This window comes from Salmo trutta, chromosome 27 (assembly GCF_901001165.1).
Source record: "Salmo trutta chromosome 27, fSalTru1.1, whole genome shotgun sequence".
NCBI classification, from domain to species: Eukaryota; Metazoa; Chordata; class Actinopteri; order Salmoniformes; family Salmonidae; genus Salmo; species Salmo trutta.
In genome coordinates this window covers 46,087,919-46,107,015 of record NC_042983.1, presented here as the reverse complement: position 1 = coordinate 46,107,015, position 19,097 = coordinate 46,087,919, and the positions used below count along the sequence as shown (strand labels likewise).

Genomic DNA, 19,097 nt, shown 5'->3' with positions numbered 1-19,097 from the left:
GGGTCATTCATCTCTTTATGGGTTGAAGTGGAAATAGTTTCCCCTCTGAGATCTGTAAAAAAAAAAGATCTGAATGCCCAATCAAAATCAAATGTTATTCGTCACATGTTTAGCAGATGTTATTGCAGGTGTAACAAAATGCTTTTGTTTCTAGCAGTAATATCTAACAATTTCACAACAATACACACAAATCTAAGTAAAGGAATAGGATATAGAATATAAATATATGGACGAGCAATGTCGGAGCGCCATAGACTAAGACACAGTGGAATAGAATACAGTATATACATATGAGATGAGTAAAGCAGTATGTAAACATTATTAAAGTGACTAGTGTTCCATTTAATAAAGTGACCAGTGATTCCATGTCTATGTATATAGGGCAGCAGCTTCTAATGTGCTAATGATGGTTATTTAACAGTCTGATGGCCTTGAGATAGAAGCTGTTTTTCAGTCTCTCGGTCCCAGCATTGATGCACCTGTACTGACCTCGCCTTCTGGATGATAGTGGGGTGAACAGGCCGTGGCTCGGGTGGTTGTTGTCCTTGATGATCTTTTTGGCCTTCCTGTCACATCGGGTGGTGTAGGTGTCCTGGAGGGCAGGTAGTTTGCCCCCGGAGATGAGTTGGACAGTTGCCGTACCAGACGGTGATACAGCCCGACAGGATGCTCTCAATTGTGCATCTGTAAAAGTTTGTGAGGGTTTTAGGTGCCAAGACAAATTTCTTCAGCCTCCTGAGGTTGAAGAGGCGCTGTTGCGCCTTCTTCACTACGCTGTCTGTGTGGGTGGACCATTTCAGTTTGTCTGTGATGTGTACGCAGAGGAATTTAAAACTCTCCACCTTCTCCACTGCTGACCCTTCGATGTGGATAGGGAGGTGCTCCCTCTGCTGTTTCCTGAAGTCCACGATCATCTCCTTTGTTTTGTTGACGTTGAGTGAGAGGTTATTTTCCTGGCACCGCACTCCAGGAACTGCCAACTGCCTCAACCTGAAGATTGGAGATTAACCCCTCATAATGATTCAGTAATCTCAGATTATCATCATGATAATCCACAATAATACATACTCAGATTATCATCATGATAATCCACAATAATACATACTCAGATTATCATCATGATAATCCACAATAATACATACTCATTATGGACAAGTGGTTGTAGGCAAATCATGTCAATCTATAATTTGCAGTCATGCAATAAAGATGGACCTGCATGTAAGAATATCTGATATTATCCTAAAGGGTTGTGCCTAGTAACCTTCATCCTCATGGGCCTAATCTGTAGACAAAGGTAATTTGTGTTATAATGAGTTTGATTTATCCATGTGATGTTGAAGATATTCTCACAGCGAGGTTGTCAATCTTGTCTTGCCTCCTTGATCACATGACGCACTCCGTTATTTCCTGCAGCAGCAGCCGAGTGAGGCTCGGCTCAGCTCTGTGTATTCATTACGTCTTGCAACGGAAACCGTTTACCGTGTAAGAAGCAAACAGAGCAAACGGAAGGAAACGGGGAGGGGCTTACCTGAATTTGTCAAATAGAAACTCTCGTTTTCGCTGCAAAACGTTTTACGTTGGGAGGAAACGCTTTCTGTTGCAAAAAGGTTTTGCAACAGACCAAACATTTCGCAACAGAACCGGCGTAATGAATACACCCATGCTCTCGCTGTAGCTACCAATTGCAGTCAGTGGATTCAGCCTTTGTACACGTTGAAAGCGCCGAGGAGAGGACGAATTACTTTTCTTACTATCTTTCGCCATTACTGAGGACTTCATCAAGTCTCACTGTGTTTGTATAACGTTATTACAGCGGTGACTTTTCGGATTTTTTCTCCTTTTCTTTCTGGCTGTGAAGAACGTGTAAAAAAAAAAAAAAATCCAGCTAGTTTTCACAATGGCGACAGCAGCAGTATCTGCCAGTGCTGGCAGCGGCCCCAACCCCGGATCCGGCGCCGAGTTAGTCCGAGGACAGGCCTTCGATGTCGGCCCTCGCTACCACAATCTGTCCTATATTGGCGAGGGCGCCTATGGAATGGTGTGGTAAGAAATATTTCCCCCCTAGCTGCCCATAACGGCAGACATGTTACTTAGTAGACAGGCTAGAGTTATCCGCAGTACTCTGTACTGCTACACTGTAACATGGGATGTCGGTGTCTGACCCACTAGGTGTTGGGTGATATTGCGCCTTGGGGGCCACTGAGTTAAGGCTCTTGTTACTTGTTGATCTTAGGTCAACTCAAAACACCGATACATTTCATATTTCATTAACTAACTGGGTTTAATTAGGGTTTCAGCGCATGTGATACATGTTTTGGTTTTAAGTTATGTCATCCAATTTTTATATAAATATAGCCTATTTTGACTCGACAATTAATGTATCTTTAATTTGATAAACTTTTCATTAAACCTACATGTCGGAGATGTTTATCACCTAGGTGATTTATCAAAGTAACCACAGCTCAAACGGATACCTGCCTCCTAAGAAGATAAATACTCAACTCCTGTATGCTTCTTTTAAAACCTCAATTCAAATGTCCTAACCTGTCAGTAGGCCTTCAACTAGTCATAAAGAAAAGACTAAACATAGTTTCAGAGTTACTGGGGAGCTGGTTTCGGTTAAACACATACAACTGCAGAAGTCACAGTCGTGCACGTTATCTTGACATCGCTTGCAGATAGATCAGGGTGCTGATGGGAGAGAGCGTTTGTGTAGGGCCAGCCTGAGGGCCAGCCTGAGGGCCAGCCTGAGGGCCAGCGTGAGGGCCAGCGTGAGGGCCAGCGTGAGGGCCAGGTGTGAGGGCCAGGTGTGAGGGCCAGGTGTGAGGGCCAGGTGTGAGGGCCAGGTGTGAGGGCCAGCTGTGAGGGCCAGGTGTGAGAGCCAGGTGTGAGGGCCAGGTGTGAGGGCCAGGTGTGAGGGCCAGGTGTGAGGGCCAGTGTGAGAGCCAGTGTAATGCTGGATCTGAAGGTGTGGAGCCCTGATGGAGTTCTGTACCTTCTCCTTTCGATAGGTTGTCTACCGCGGTTAAACCCCGTGTTAATGCTGCATTACCCTCACCAGCTACTGGTTCTCTCTCCTTCACTAGTCTCCAGTTGTAAACTACAGTAGGACTAGTGATACTAGTTCTCTCTCCTCCACTAGTCTCCAGTTATAAACTACAGTAGGACTAGTGATACTAGTTCTCTCTCCTCCACTAGTCTCCAGTTGTAAACTACAGTAGGACTAGTGATACTAGTTCTCTCTCCTCCACTAGTCTCCAGTTATAAACTACAGTAGGACTAGTGATACTAGTTCTCTCTCCTCCACTAGTCTCCAGTTGTAAACTACAGTAGGACTAGTGATACTAGTTCTCTCTCCTCCACTAGTCTCCAGTTATAAACTACAGTAGGACTAGTGATACTAGTTCTCTCTCCTCCACTAGTCTCCAGTTGTAAACTACAGTAGGACTAGTGATACTAGTTCTCTCTCCTTCACTAGTCTCCAGTTGTAAACTACAGTAGGACTAGTGATACTAGTTCTCTCTCCTCCACTAGTCTCCAGTTGTAAACTACAGTAGGACTAGTGATACTAGTTCTCTCTCCTCCACTAGTCTCCAGTTATAAACTACAGTAGGACTAGTGATACTAGTTCTCTCTCCTCCACTAGTCTCCAGTTATAAACTACAGTAGGACTAGTGATACTAGTTCTCTCTCCTCCACTAGTCTCCAGTTATAAACTACAGTAGGACTAGTGATACTAGTTCTCTCTCCTTCACTAGTCTCCAGTTATAAACTACAGTAGGACTAGTGATACTAGTTCTCTCTCCTCCACTAGTCTCCAGTTATAAACTACAGTAGGACTAGTGATACTAGTTCTCTCTCCTCCACTAGTCTCCAGTTATAAACTACAGTAGGACTAGTGATACTAGTTCTCTCTCCTCCACTAGTCTCCAGTTATAAACTACAGTAGGACTAGTGATACTAGTTCTCTCTCCTCCACTAGTCTCCAGTTCTAATAGAATCTCTCTCAATAGCAGTCGACATCATACATTGCAAGTCCCACCAAGATTGTTAATGTAGTCACTTGCAATCTGTCTCTTTCTCTCTCTCTCTCACACACACACACACACACACACACACACACACACACACTTTGTGGTTGTGTACGTTTTAGCTCATTGAGAAACAGTGGGAGGTGTCAGCAAATGGAGTCCCAGGTACTGAGGAGACCATCTGTTATTCTAGTCCCAGGTACTGAGGACACCATCTGTTATTCTAGTCCCAGGTACTGAGGAGACCATCTGTTATTCTAGTCCCAGGTACTGAGGAGACCTGTTATTCTAGTCCCAGGTACTGAGGAGACCATCTGTTATTCTAGTCCCAGGTACTGAGGAGACCATCTGTTATTCTAGTCCCAGGTACTGAGGAGACCATCTGTTATTCTAGTCCCAGGTACTGTGAGGAGACCTTCTGTTATTCTAGTCCCAGGTACTGAGGAGACCATCTGTTCTTCTAGTCCCAGGTACTGAGGAGACCCATCTGTTATTCTAGTCCCAGGTACTGAGGAGACCATCTGTTATTCTAGTCCCAGGTACTGAGGACACCATCTGTTATTCCAGTCCCAGGTACTGAGGAGACCTTCTGTTATTCTAGTCCCAGGTACTGAGGAGACCCATCTGTTCTTCTAGTCCCAGGTACTGTGAGGAGACCATCTGTTCTTCTAGTCCCAGGTACTGAGGAGACCATCTGTTCTTCTAGTCCCAGGTACTGAGGAGACCATCTGTTATTCTAGTCCCAGGTACTGAGGAGACCATCTGTTATTCCAGTCCCAGGTACTGAGGAGACCTTCTGTTATTCTAGTCCCAGGTACTGAGGAGACCATCTGTTATTCTAGTCCCAGGTACTGAGGAGAACATCTGTTCTTCTAGTCCCAGGTACTGAGGAGACCATCTGTTATTCTAGTCCCAGGTACTGAGGAGACCATCTGTTATTCTAGTCCCAGGTACTGTGAGGAGACCCATCTGTTATTCTAGAGGGAAAAGGGTAGAATGAGTGGGAAAAGGGTAGAAAGAGAGGGAGAAGGGTAGAATGAGAGGGAAAGGGTAGAATGAGAGGGAGAAGGGTTGAAACGGAGGGAGAGAGGGGGAGAGAGGGGGAGAGGTGTGTGGGCCCTGTCATGAAACAACCCCTGACTGTAGGTTTTAGTTGCATGCTTCCTTGAATTCCACCCTCCTGCAGGAACAAATGAGACAGCCAGGGTTTAGGCTATGGCTGTGCCCTATGGGCCCTGGTCAAAAGGAGTGCACTACATAGGGAAAAGTGTGTCATTTGGGATGCAAGCTATGTCTCAGTGGAGCCAGGCAGGCAGGGAGCCAGCCACATGACTGCACTTGGCACTCTCTCTGCATTTCCCAGCTTGCCCCTCCCAGCCTCCCTCCTGCACTGAGCAAACACACACACCAACCCTCCCTAATCACTCACCTAATCACTCACCTTTCCCTGTGTGAACATAGAATCACAGAGGTTTTTTTTCCATACTACTCCTAATTTTGGAAGGACAGAAAGGTAGACTAGCCATACTGCTGGTTTAGGCTGGTCCGTACAGAGTCTTCAGGAAAGGTTTCACACTGGTTTAGGCTGGTCTTTCAGGAAGGATTCACACTGGTTTAGGCTGGTCCGTACAGAGTCTTCAGGAAAGGTTTCACACTGGTTTAGGCTGGTCTTTCAGGAAGGATTCACACTGGTTTAGGCTGGTCCGTACAGAGTCTTCAGGAAGGATTCACACTGGTTTAGGCTGGTTCGTATAGAGTATTCAGGAAGGATTCACACTGGTTTAGGCTGGTCTTTCAGGAAGGTTTCACACTGGTTTAGGCTGGTCTTTCAGGAAGGATTCACACTGGTTTAGGCTGGTCTGTACAGAGTCTTCAGGAAAGGATTCACACTGGTTTAGGCTGGTCCGTACAGAGTCTTCAGGAAGGATTCACACTGGTTTAGGCTGGTCCGTACAGAGTCTTCAGGAAGGATTCACACTGGTTTAGGCTGGTCCGTACAGAGTCTTCAGGAAGGATTCACACTGGTTTAGGCTGGTCCGTACAGAGTCTTCAGGAAGGATTCACACTGGTTTAGGCTGGTCCGTATAGAGTATTCAGGAAGGATTCACACTGGTTTAGGCTGGTCCGTATAGAGTATTCAGGAAGGATTCACACTGGTTTAGGCTGGTCCGTACAGAGTCTTCAGGAAGAATTCACACTGGTTTAGGCTGGTCCGTACAGAGTCTTCAGGAAGAATTCACACTGGTTTAGGCTGGTCTGTACAGAGTATTCAGGAAGAATTCACACTGGTTTAGGCTGGTCCGTACAGAGTCTTCAGGAAGAATTCACACTGGTTTAGGCTGGTCCGTACAGAGTATTCAGGAAGGATTCACACTGGTTTAGGCTGGTTCGTATAGAGTATTCAGGAAGGATTCACACTGGTTTAGGCTGGTCTTTCAGGAAGGTTTCACACTGGTTTAGGCTGGTCTTTCAGGAAGGATTCACACTGGTTTAGGCTGGTCTGTACAGAGTCTTCAGGAAAGGATTCACACTGGTTTAGGCTGGTCCGTACAGAGTCTTCAGGAAGGATTCACACTGGTTTAGGCTGGTCCGTACAGAGTCTTCAGGAAGGATTCACACTGGTTTAGGCTGGTCCGTACAGAGTCTTCAGGAAGGATTCACACTGGTTTAGGCTGGTCCGTACAGAGTCTTCAGGAAGGATTCACACTGGTTTAGGCTGGTCCGTATAGAGTATTCAGGAAGGATTCACACTGGTTTAGGCTGGTCCGTATAGAGTATTCAGGAAGGATTCACACTGGTTTAGGCTGGTCCGTACAGAGTCTTCAGGAAGAATTCACACTGGTTTAGGCTGGTCCGTACAGAGTCTTCAGGAAGAATTCACACTGGTTTAGGCTGGTCCGTATAGAGTATTCAGGAAGAATTCACACTGGTTTAGGCTGGTCCGTATAGAGTATTCAGGAAGAATTCACACTGGTTTAGGCTGGTCCGTACAGAGTCTGGCCTGCGTACAATACCACATAATATCAACATTGACATTTTTCTTCTTTTTTTTTTTACACATGAATTACAAATTAAAAGCTGAAATGTCTTGAGTCAATAAGTATTAAACCCCTTTGTTATGACACGCCTAAATATGGGTCTCTGTCTGGGTCTCTGTCTGGGTCTCTGTTACCCCGTACTGGGTCTCTGTTACCCCGTACTGGGTCTCTGTTACCCCGTACTGGGTCTCTGTTACCCGTACTGGGTCTCTGTTACCCCGTACTGGGTCTCTGTTACCCCGTACTGGGTCTCTGTTACCCGTACTGGGTCTCTGTCTGGGTCTCTGTTACCCGTACTGGGTCTCTGTTACCCGTACTGGGTCTCTGTTACCCGTACTGGGTCTCTGTTACCCGTACTGGGTCTCTGTTACCCCGTACTGGGTCTCTGTTACCCCGTACTGGGTCTCTGTTACCACGTACTGGGTCTCTGTTACCACGTACTGGGTCTCTGTTACCCCGTACTGGGTCTCTGTTACCCCGTACTGGGTCTCTGTTACCACGTACTGGGTCTCTGTTACCACGTACTGGGTCTCTGTTACCCCGTACTGGGTCTCTGTTACCCCGTACTGGGTCTCTGTTACCCCGTACTGGGTCTCTGTTACCCCGTACTGGGTCTCTGTTACCCCGTACTGGGTCTCTGTTACCCCTACTGGGTCTCTGTTACCCCGTACTGGGTCTCTGTTACCCCGTACTGGGTCTCTGTTACCCGTACTGGGTCTCTGTTACCCCGTACTGGGTCTCTGTTACCCCGTACTGGGTCTCTGTTACCCCGTACTGGGTCTCTGTTACCCCGTACTGGGTCTCTGTTACCCGTACTGGGTCTCTGTTACCCGTACTGGGTCTCTGTTACCCCGTACTGGGTCTCTGTTACCCCGTACTGGGTCTCTGTTACCCCGTACTGGGTCTCTGTTACCCGTACTGGGTCTCTGTTACCCGTACTGGGTCTCTGTCTGGGTCTCTGTTACCCCGTACTGGGTCTCAGTTACCCGTACTGGGTCTCTGTTACCCGTACTGGGTCTCTGTCTGGGTCTCTGTTACCCGTACTGGGTCTCTGTTACCCGTACTGGGTCTCTGTCTGGGTCTCTGTTACCCGTACTGGGTCTCTGTCTGGGTCTCTGTTACCCGTACTGGGTCTGTGTCTGGGTCTCTGTTACCCCGTACTGGGTCTGTGTCTGGGTCTCTGTTACCCGTACTGGGTCTGTGTCTGGGTCTCTGTTACCCGTACTGGGTCTGTGAGTGTTAACTGCCTATTGGCCCCAATCTGCATGTGCCAAAAAGTGAGCAAACTGTGTAATTAACCAGGTTTCCATTTTATGTGATTAAAGTACATGTCGGATAGAAAATGTCATGACAAGCCTGATGGACACACATTTGTTTTGTTGGTAAACTAGACAAGGTGGATCTTTTTGTTGGTAAAATGTCGGTGGAAGTAAGTAGGCTTGGAGTCACGCAGCGACATGTTTGGTCCTGTCCTGACTGGTCAAACATGCACTTTATTAGGCTGCAGATGGAATAAGTTAGGGCAGTTTATTAGGCTGCAGATGGAATAAGTTAGGACAGTTTATTAGACTGCAGATGGAATAAGTTCTGACAGTTTATTAGGCTGCAGATGGAATAAGTTAGGACAGTATATTAGGCTGCAGATGGAATAAGTTAGGACAGTATATTAGGCTGCAGATGGAATAAGTTCTGACAGTTTATTAGGCTGCAGATGGAATAACTTCCGGCAGCTTATTAGGCTGCAGATGGAATAAGTTACGGCAGTTTATTCGGCTGCAGATGGAATAAGTTAGGCCAGTTTATTACGCTGCAGATGGAATAAGTTAGGCCAGTTTATTAGGCTGCAGATGGAGTAAGTTAGGACAGTTTATTAGGCTGCAGATGGAATAAGTTAGGACAGTTTATTAGGCTGCAGATTATTAGGACACAGTTGACCAGAGAGCGTGTGTTTGTCCATTAATAATGACCTCATGGTGTAGATACCACTGTTGACCAGAGAGCGTGTGTTTGTCCATTAATAATGACCTCATGGTGTAGATACCACTGTTGACCAGAGAGCGTGTGTTTGTCCATTAATAATGACCTCATGGTGTAGATACCACTGTTGACCAGAGAGCATGTGTTTGTCCATTAATAATGAACTCATGGTGTAGATACCACTGTTGACCAGAGAGCGTGATCTGGCTGTATAACATATTATCTGTGACAGCACCATCAGTAGACTGTAAAATTCCATGGAAACCCATTTAACTTGGGTTTTTTATTCAGTATGTGGGAATTTACCTGTAAAAGGTATTTTATGTGCGCTACCTCATCACACATTTTATCTGAAACAAGTCAATTCGATGGAAACTCTTCTCTTGGGCGAAAATGCGTTTTGTTTTTACGCCACTGTGGCTCTGGCTGGCTGTATTGATATTTACATGGAGGGAGCACTGTGACTCTGGCTGGCTGTATTAATATTTACATGGAGGGAGCACTGTGACTCTGGCTGGCTGTATTAATATTTACATGGAGGGAGCACTGTGACTCTGGCTGGCTGTATTAATATTTACATGGAGGGAGCACTGTGACTCTGGCTGGCTGTATTAATATTTACATGGAGGGAGCACTGTGACTCTGGCTGGCTGTATTAATATTTACATGGAGGGAGCACTGTGACTCTGGCTGGCTGTATTGATATTTACATGGAGGGAGCACTGTGACTCTGGCTGGCTGTATTGATATTTACATGGAGGGAGCACTGTGACTCTGGCTGGCTGGCTGTATTAATATTTACATGGAGGGAGCACTGTGACTCTGGCTGGCTGGCTGTATTAATATTTACATGGAGGGAGCACTGTGACTCTGGCTGGCTGTATTAATATTTACATGGAGGGAGCACTGTGACTCTGGCTGGCTGGCTGTATTAATATTTACATGGAGGGAGCACTGTGACTCTGGCTGGTTGTATTAATATTTACATGGAGGGAGCACTGTGACTCTGGCTGGCTGTATTAATATTTACATGGAGGGAGCACTGACTACACTCTGGCTCTATTAATATTTACATGGAGGGAGCACTGTGACTCTGGCTGGCTGTATTAATATTTACATGGAGGGAGCACTGTGACTCTGGCTGGCTGTATTAATATTTACATGGAGGGAGCACTGTGACTCTGGCTGGCTGTATTAATATTTACATGGAGGGAGCACTGTGACTCTGGCTGGCTGTATTAATATTTACATGGAGGGAGCACTGTGACTAGACTCTGGCTGGCTGTATTAATATTTACATGGAGGGAGCACTGTGACTCTGGCTGGCTGTATTAATATTTACATGGAGGGAGCACTGTGACTCTGGCTGGCTGTATTAATATTTACATGGAGGGAGCACTGTGACTCTGGCTGGCTGTATTAATATTTACATGGAGGGAGCACTGTGACTCTGGCTGGCTGTATTGATATTTACATGGAGGGAGCACTGTGACTCTGGCTGGCTGTATTGATATTTACATGGAGGGAGCACTGTGACTCTGGCTGGCTGGCTGTATTAATATTTACATGGAGGGAGCACTGTGACTCTGGCTGGCTGGCTGTATTAATATTTACATGGAGGGAGCACTGTGACTCTGGCTGGCTGTATTAATATTTACATGGAGGGAGCACTGTGACTCTGGCTGGCTGGCTGTATTAATATTTACATGGAGGGAGCACTGTGACTCTGGCTGGCTGGCTGTATTAATATTTACATGGAGGGAGCACTGTGACTCTGGCTGGCTGTATTAATATTTACATGGAGGGAGCACTGACTACACTCTGGCTCTATTAATATTTACATGGAGGGAGCACTGTGACTCTGGCTGGCTGTATTAATATTTACATGGAGGGAGCACTGTGACTCTGGCTGGCTGTATTAATATTTACATGGAGGGAGCACTGTGACTCTGGCTGGCTGTATTAATATTTACATGGAGGGAGCACTGTGACTCTGGCTGGCTGTATTAATATTTACATGGAGGGAGCACTGTGACTCTGGCTGGCTGTATTAATATTTACATGGAGGGAGCACTGTGACTAGACTCTGGCTGGCTGTATTAATATTTACATGGAGGGAGCACTGTGACTCTGGCTGGCTGTATTAATATTTACATGGAGGGAGCACTGTGACTCTGGCTGGCTGTATTAATATTTACATGGAGGGAGCACTGTGACTCTGGCTGGCTGTATTAATATTTACATGGAGGGAGCACTGTGACTCTGGCTGGCTGTATTAATATTTACATGGAGGGAGCACTGTGACTCTGGCTGGCTGTATTAATATTTACATGGAGGGAGCACTGTGACTCTGGCTGGCTGTGTTAATATTTACATGGAGGGAGCACTGTGACTCTGGCTGGCTGTGTTAATATTTACATGGAGGGAGCACTGTGACTGGCTGGCTGTATTAATATTTACATGGAGGGAGCACTGTGACTCTGGCTGGCTGTGTTAATATAAATCACACAATTTAGCCCAAGTATCAGCTAATACCACAGCTCACTGTGACTAGACTCTGGCTGTGTTAATATTTACATGGAGGGAGCACTGTGACTCTGGCTGGCTGTATTAATATTTATATGGAGGGAGCACTGTGACTAGACTCTGGCTGTATTAATATTTACATGGAGGGAGCACTGTGACTCTGGCTGGCTGTATTAATATTTACATGGAGGGAGCACTGTGACTCTGGCTGGCTGTATTAATATTTACATGGAGGGAGCACTGTGACTCTGGCTGGCTGTATTAATATTTACATGGAGGGAGCACTGTGACTCTGGCTGGCTGTATTAATATTTACATGGAGGGAGCACTGTGACTCTGGCTGGCTGTATTAATATTTACATGGAGGGAGCACTGTGACTGGCTGGCTGTGTTAATATTTACATGGAGGGAGCACTGTAACTCTGGCTGGCTGTATTAATATTTACATGGAGGGAGCACTGTGACTCTGGCTGGCTGTGTTAATATTTACATGGAGGGAGCACTGTGACTCTGGCTGGCTGTGTTAATATTTACATGGAGGGAGCACTGTGACTCTGGCTGGCTGTATTAATATTTACATGGAGGGAGCACTGTGACTCTGGCCTTCCGTGTTAATATTTACATGGAGGGAGCACTGTGACTCTGGCTGGCTGTGTTAATATTTACATGGAGGGAGCACTGTGACTCTGGCTGGCTGTGTTAATATTAACATTGAGGGAGCACTGTGACTCTGGCTGGCTGTGTTAATATTTACATGGTGGGAGCACTGTGACTCTGGCTGGCTGTGTTAATATAAATCACACAATTTATCCCAAGTATCAGCTGATACCACAGCTCACTGGGACTAGGTCCATGTCCCTTATAGCGTTAGTTTGTTTGTCTTGATCATATGGAATCATATGTACAGTTGTAATTTATACTAGAAATGCAAGGCAGTTTCGGGCTAGATGTTTTTCAGAGGTGTAGGCGATGGCTCTGAAATGTTTACGAAGTGGGGCAGCCAATTCCACAAGGTGTCGCAGCGCCCCTCGTACATTCTTTGGGCAGAACCCTGGAGTGTGTGTTTTGTGCAAGTGTGTGTGTGTGTGTGTGTCTGTCCTGCGATGATGTAAGGAAGCTGGAATGTAGCCTTGATCCCTGGAGTGTTCCTGTGTTTGTGTGTGTGTGTGTGTGTGTGTGTTGTATCAGTGAGCTTCCTGTGGACAGCCAGCCACCTCTTCACCCCTTCCATAACACGGCTTCATGTCAGTTTAGTTCATAAAGTCTCACTGGTCATCTCTGTCCTGGCTGGATGAGGCAGGTCTGGGATCCAGCCAGGACAGTCCCAGTGAGTCAATACAAGGTACAAGCTGTCCCTTTTTTAATCTGTTAATAGAGCTCATAGATTAGCTGTTCAGTGTGTCTGAATGAGATCATATTAACCCTGTAGTCAGGTCAGGACAGGAGGAAGTTGTTGTGACTGACAGCTCAACCAACCAACCAGCGTGTCGTCACTAGAAACCAAACCAGGAGGGAGGGACCTAACTTTTTTATTTGTCCAATAAGAATCTCTGGGGTTTTTTCAAAACATTTTACGTGGCAAAAAAAAGTGCTAAGTGCTAGCTACCAACGTTCCCAACGTTAGAGAGGTGGACCAACGTTCCCAACGTTAGAGAGGTGGACCAACGTTCCCAACGTTAGAGAGGTGGACCAACGTTCCCAACGTTAGAGAGGTGGACCAACGTTCCCAACGTTAGAGAGGTGGACCAACGTTCCCAACGTTAGAGAGGTGGACCAACGGTCCCAACGTTAGAGAGGTGGACCAACGTTCCCAACGTTAGAGAGGTGGACCAACGTTCCCAACGTTAGAGAGGTGGACCAACGTTCCCAACGTTAGAGAGGTGGACCAACGTTCCCAACGTTAGAGAGGTGGACCAACGTTCCCAACGTTAGAGAGGAGGACCAACGTTAGAGAGAGAGGAGGACCAACGTTAGAGAGAGAGAGGTGGACCAACGTTCCCAACGTTAGAGAGAGAGAGGAGGACCAACGTTCCCAACGTTAGAGAGAGAGGAGGACCAACGTTCCCAACGTTAGAGAGAGAGATGGACCAACGTTCCCAACGTTAGAGAGAGAGATGGACCAACGTTCCCAACGTTAGAGAGAGAGATGGACCAACGTTCCCAACGTTAGAGAGAGAGAGGAGGACCAACGTTCCCAACGTTAGAGAGAGAGATGGACCAACGTTAGAGAGAGAGAGGAGGACCAACGTTCCCAACGTTAGAGAGAGAGGAGGACCAACGTTCCCAACGTTAGAGAGAGAGGAGGACCAACGTTCCCAACGTTAGAGAGAGAGGAGGACCAACGTTAGAGAGAGAGAGGTGGACCAATGTTCCCAACGTTAGAGAGAGAGAGGAGGACCAACGTTCCCAACGTTAGAGAGAGAGGAGGACCAACGTTCCCAACGTTAGAGAGAGAGGAGGACCAACGTTCCCAACGTTAGAGAGAGAGATGGACCAACGTTAGAGAGAGAGGAGGACCAACGTTCCCAACGTTAGAGAGAGAGATGGACCAACGTTCCCAACGTTAGAGAGAGGTGGACCAACGTTCCCAACGTTAGAGAGAGAGGTGGACCAACGTTCCTAACGTTAGAGAGAGAGGAGGACCAACGTTCCCAACGTTAGAGAGAGAGAGGTGGACCAACGTTCCCAACGTTAGAGAGAGAGGTGGACCAACGTTCCTAACGTTAGAGAGAGAGAGATGGACCAACGTTCCCAACGTTAGAGAGAGAGAGGTGGACCAACGTTCCCAACGTTAGAGAGAGAGGTGGACCAACGTTGTGTGTTGGACCTGTTGGTAGAGGTGTGTGTGTGTGTGTGTGTGTGTGTGTTTGACCCATCACTCCCTGACCTTTAACCCCTGACGACTGTAGTGATAAGTGTCAAAATGTTTCCCATCATGGCGCCTATATTTCTGCTGTCCCTGTCTGACTGCCATTACCAACACCTCGTCTCTACGGCAACCAACCACTCTACTACTGACATCTACAAACACCACAAACCCAACACTGTTGTCATTTTAAGAGAAGGCTTTAATGTGGGGCTTTAGTCCAGCTATCACTGCTAGTAGAGAAGGGTTTAATGTGGGGTTTTAGTCCAGCTATCGCTGCTAGTAGAGAAGGGTTTAATGTGGGGCTTTAGTCCAGCTATCACTGCTACTAGAGAAGGGTTTAATGTGGGGCTTTAGTCCAGCTATCGCTGCTACTAGAGAAGGGTTTGTGGGGATTTAGTCCAGCTATCGCTGCTAGTAGAGAAGGGTTTAATGTGGGGCTTTAGTCCAGCTATCACTGCTAGTAGAGAAGGGTTTAATGTGGGGTTTTAGTCCAGATATCACTGCTACTAGAGAAGGGTTTAATGTGGGGCTTTAGTCCAGCTATCACTGCTACTAGAGAAGGGTTTAATGTGGGGATTTAGTCCAGCTATCACTGCTAGTAGAGAAGGCTTTAATGTGGGGCTTTAGTCCAGATATCACTGCTACTAGAGAAGGGTTTAATGTGGGGATTTAGTCCAGATATCACTGCTAGTAGAGAAGGGTTTAATGTGGGGTTTTAGTCCAGCTATCACTGCTACTAGAGAAGGGTTTAATGTGGGGCTTTAGTCCAGCTATCACTGCTACTAGAGAAGGGTTTAATGTGGGGCTTTAGTCCAGCTATCACTGCTACTAGAGAAGGGTTTAATGTGGGGCTTTAGTCCAGCTATCACTGCTACTAGAGAAGGGTTTAATGTGGGGATTTAGTCCAGCTATCGCTGCTACTAGAGAAGAGTTTAATGTGGGGATTTAGTCCAGCTATCGCTGCTACTAGAGAAGGGTTTAATGTGGGGATTTAGTCCAGCTATCGCTGCTACTAGAGAAGGGTTTAATGTGGGGCTTTAGTCCAGCTATCACTGCTACTAGAGAAGGGTTTAATGTGGGGATTTAGTCCAGCTATCACTGCTACTAGAGAAGGGTTTAATGTGGGGATTTAGTCCAGCTATCGCTGCTACTAGAGAAGGGTTTAATGTGGGGCTTTAGTCCAGCTATCGCTGCTACTAGAGAAGGGTTTAATGTGGGGCTTTAGTCCAGATATCACTGCTACTAGAGAAGGGTTTAATGTGGGTATTTAGTCCAGCTATCACTGCTACTAGAGAAGGGTTTGATGTGGGGATTTAGTCCAGATATCACTGCTATTTATTTTCTTTTATAAACAGGGTGATTCCAGTCCTGAATGCTGATTGGCTGACATTCATGGTATATCAGACCGTATACCACAGGCTTTAACTGCTGTAATTACGTTGGTTGAGGCACCTCGGGGGGTTGTGATATATGGCCAGTATACCACCGCTAAGGGTGGTGTACAGGCTCTATTTCTGAAGTAGACCACTGACTCTCTGTTCTGGTCTGTTCTGTTCAGCTCTGTTCTGTTCAGCTCTGTTCTGTTCAGCTCTGTTCTGTTCAGCTCTGTTCTGTTCTGTTCAGCTCTGTTCTGTTCTGTTCAGCTCTTCTGTTCTGTTCAGCTCTGTTCAGCTCTGTTCTGTGTGTGTGTGTGTGTGTGTGTGTGTGTGTGTGTGTGTGTGTGTGTGTGTGTGTGTGTGTGTGTGTGTGTGTGTGTGTGTGTGTGTGTGTGTGTGTGAAGGTTTTCACTCCCAGTCGCAGCCAGAGAGAGCTGGTTGTGGTAACCACAGAATTAAATGGAACAAGCAATCACTCAAATGTGTCCTATGAAACCATTTTTACTTAAGCAGTTGTCTTGTAACAAAGTAATGTACACACCATGGCCAAAAGTATGTGGACATCCTTTCAAATTAGTGAATTCGGCTATTTTAGCCACACCCGTTGCTGACAGGTGTATTTGTCCATAGACAAACATTGGCAGTAGAATGGCCCGTACTGAAGAACTCAGTGACTTTAGGATGCCACCTTTCTAACAAGTCAGTTAGTCAAATTTCTACCCTGTAGAGCTCAACTGGAAGGGCTGTTATTGTGAAGTGGAAACGTCTAGGAGCAACAACGGCTCAGCCGTGAAGTGGTAGGCCACACCAGCTCACAGAACGGGACCACCGAGTGCTGAAGCGCGTGAAAATTGTCTTTCCTCTCAGAATGGTAGGAAGTCCTCGCACCAATGTTCCAACATCTAGTGGATTTAAAATATATATATATATATATATATATCTCTAGGTAAGTTAGTAAAGAACAAATTCTTATTTACAATGACTTCCTACCCCGGCCAAACCCAGACGACGCTGGGCCAATTTTGCGCCGCCCTATGGGACTCCCAATCATGGCCGGATGTGATACAGCCTGGATTCGAACCAGGGTATATTTAGTGACGCCTTTTGCACTGAGATGCGGTGACTTAGACCGCTGCGTCCATGTTGCAGCCACCACTATGCTTAAAATAATGGAAAGTGGTACTCAGTAATGTGTTGTATTGGATATATTCCGAATATAAACGTATGTATTCAGGACATAAAGGGAATTGCTTTGCCACATTTTTGCAGTATTACGTTAGTGCCTTGTTGCAAACAGGATGGATGTTTTGCAATATTTGTATTCTGTACAAGCTTCCTTCTTTTCACTCTGTCATTTAGGTTAGTATTGTGGAGTAACTACAATGTTGTTGATCCATCCAAAGTTTACTCCTATCACAACCATTAAACTCTAACTGTTTTAAAGTCACCATTGGTGAGAACTGGAACACGCTGTCGTACACGTTGATCCAGAGCATCCCAAACATGCTCAATGGGTGACATGTCTGGTGAGTATGCAGGCCATGGAGGAACTGGGACATTTTCAGCATCCAGGAATTGTGTACAGATCCTTGTGACATGGGGCTGTGCATTATCATGCTGAAACATGAGGTGATGGTGGTGGATGAATGGCACGACAACGGGCCTCATGATCTCATCACGGTATCTCTGTGCATTCAAATAGCCATTGATAAAATGCAATTGTGTTCGTTGTCCATAGCTTATGCCTGCCCCATACCATAACCCCACCTCCACCATGGGGCCCATACCATAACCCCACCTCCACCATGGGGCCCATACCATAACCCCACCTCCACCATGGGGCCCATACCATAACCCCACCTCCACCATGGGGCCCATACCATAACCCCACCTCCGCCATGGGGCCCATACCATAACCCCACCTCCGCCATGGGGCCCATACCATAACCCCACCTCCGCCATGGGGCCCATACCATAACCCCACCTCCGCCATGGGGCCCATACCATAACCCCACCTCCACCATGGGGCCCATACCATAACCCCACCTCCACCATGGGGCACTCTGTTCACACTGTTGACATCAGCAAACTGCTTGCCCACACGATACCATACACGCTGTCTGCCATCTGCCCGGTACAGTTGAAACCAGGATTCATCCGTGAAGTGCACACTTCTCCAGCGTGCCAGAGGCCATCGAAGGTGAGCATTTTCCCAATGAAGTCGATTACGACGCCGAACTGCAGTCAGGTCAAGACCCTGGTGAGGATGACGAGCACACAGATGAGCTTCCCTGAGACGGTTTCTGACAGTTTGTGCAGAAATTCTAGCTAACTGGCTATAATGGCAGCCAATGACATTCGCTTGCGTATTTGTTGGCGCTCCGATTTAGTTTACACAGATGACATGGAAAAACCTTTCATAGCAAAATATACCTTGCTAGCAAACTTCCTTTTCTTGTAGCTTGCTTCTCATATACTGGTGTTAGCTTGCTAGCTAACAAGTTGTTTCTCCTTGTTTTAGGACTCTGAGATTCAGCTGAAAAGATGTTCGCCTTGTCAGAAATGCTACAAAAAATGTATTAAATCTTTGGTTCTATAGAAGTAGAATACATAGAATGGCCATGAACCTTCTCATGATGGTTACGTTTGGTCCCGTGTGGCTCAGTTGGTAGAGCATGGTGTTTGCAACGCCAGGCCATGAACCTTCTCATGATGGTTACGTTTGGTCCCGTGTGGCTCAGTTGGTAGAGCATGGTGTTTGCAACGCCAGGGTTGTGGGTTCGATTCCCACAGGGGGGCCAGTACGGGGCCAGTACGGGGAAAAAATGTATGAAATGTATGTATTCACTACTGTAAGTCGCTCTGGATAAGAGCGTCTGCTAAATGACTAAAATGTAAATGTAAAATGTCCAAAGGTCAGCCATGTTGGTCAGGGAGTTTGTCAACCATGGTTTGCCCATGCTGTGGTAAAATATTATGTAAAAAACAATGAAAGTGAAGAATTTATATGCACAGAATGTGTTAGCTAACTAGCCAGACAATTTTAGAGAAATAAGCCCATACATTTTTCAAATGAACTGCCAATATTCAAACAATGCTGTCTATCTACAGCCATCCGCTGGCTGACGTTAGTTGATGATGGGATTTAGACAAGTTGGAAATGCAACAAGTACTGACGTTCTATCATATAACAATTCTCCCAGCTTTTCCAAGAAAACATTCTGTTTACATATATTTTGGAGGCTATTTATATAGGTTTGTATAAACAGTATTTATACTT

General features: G+C 46.2%; 1 protein-coding gene across 6 annotated transcripts in view; it reads left to right on the top strand.

Annotated features, from left to right (window-relative positions):
• The first annotated feature begins 1,504 nt into the window (after window positions 1-1,504).
• LOC115165075 (mitogen-activated protein kinase 1) overlaps window positions 1,505-19,097 on the top strand; it is a 49,063-nt gene continuing 31,470 nt past the window's right edge. For all 6 annotated transcript variants that reach the window (XR_003870066.1, XR_003870065.1, XR_003870068.1 and 3 more), the window contains exon 1: window positions 1,505-2,043. Coding sequence is in view for 1 of the 6 variants with exons in the window: in XM_029718115.1 (XP_029573975.1) it covers window positions 1,898-2,043 (146 nt within the window). In the remaining 5 variants the exon portion in view is untranslated. The remainder of the gene's footprint in view (window positions 2,044-19,097) is intronic.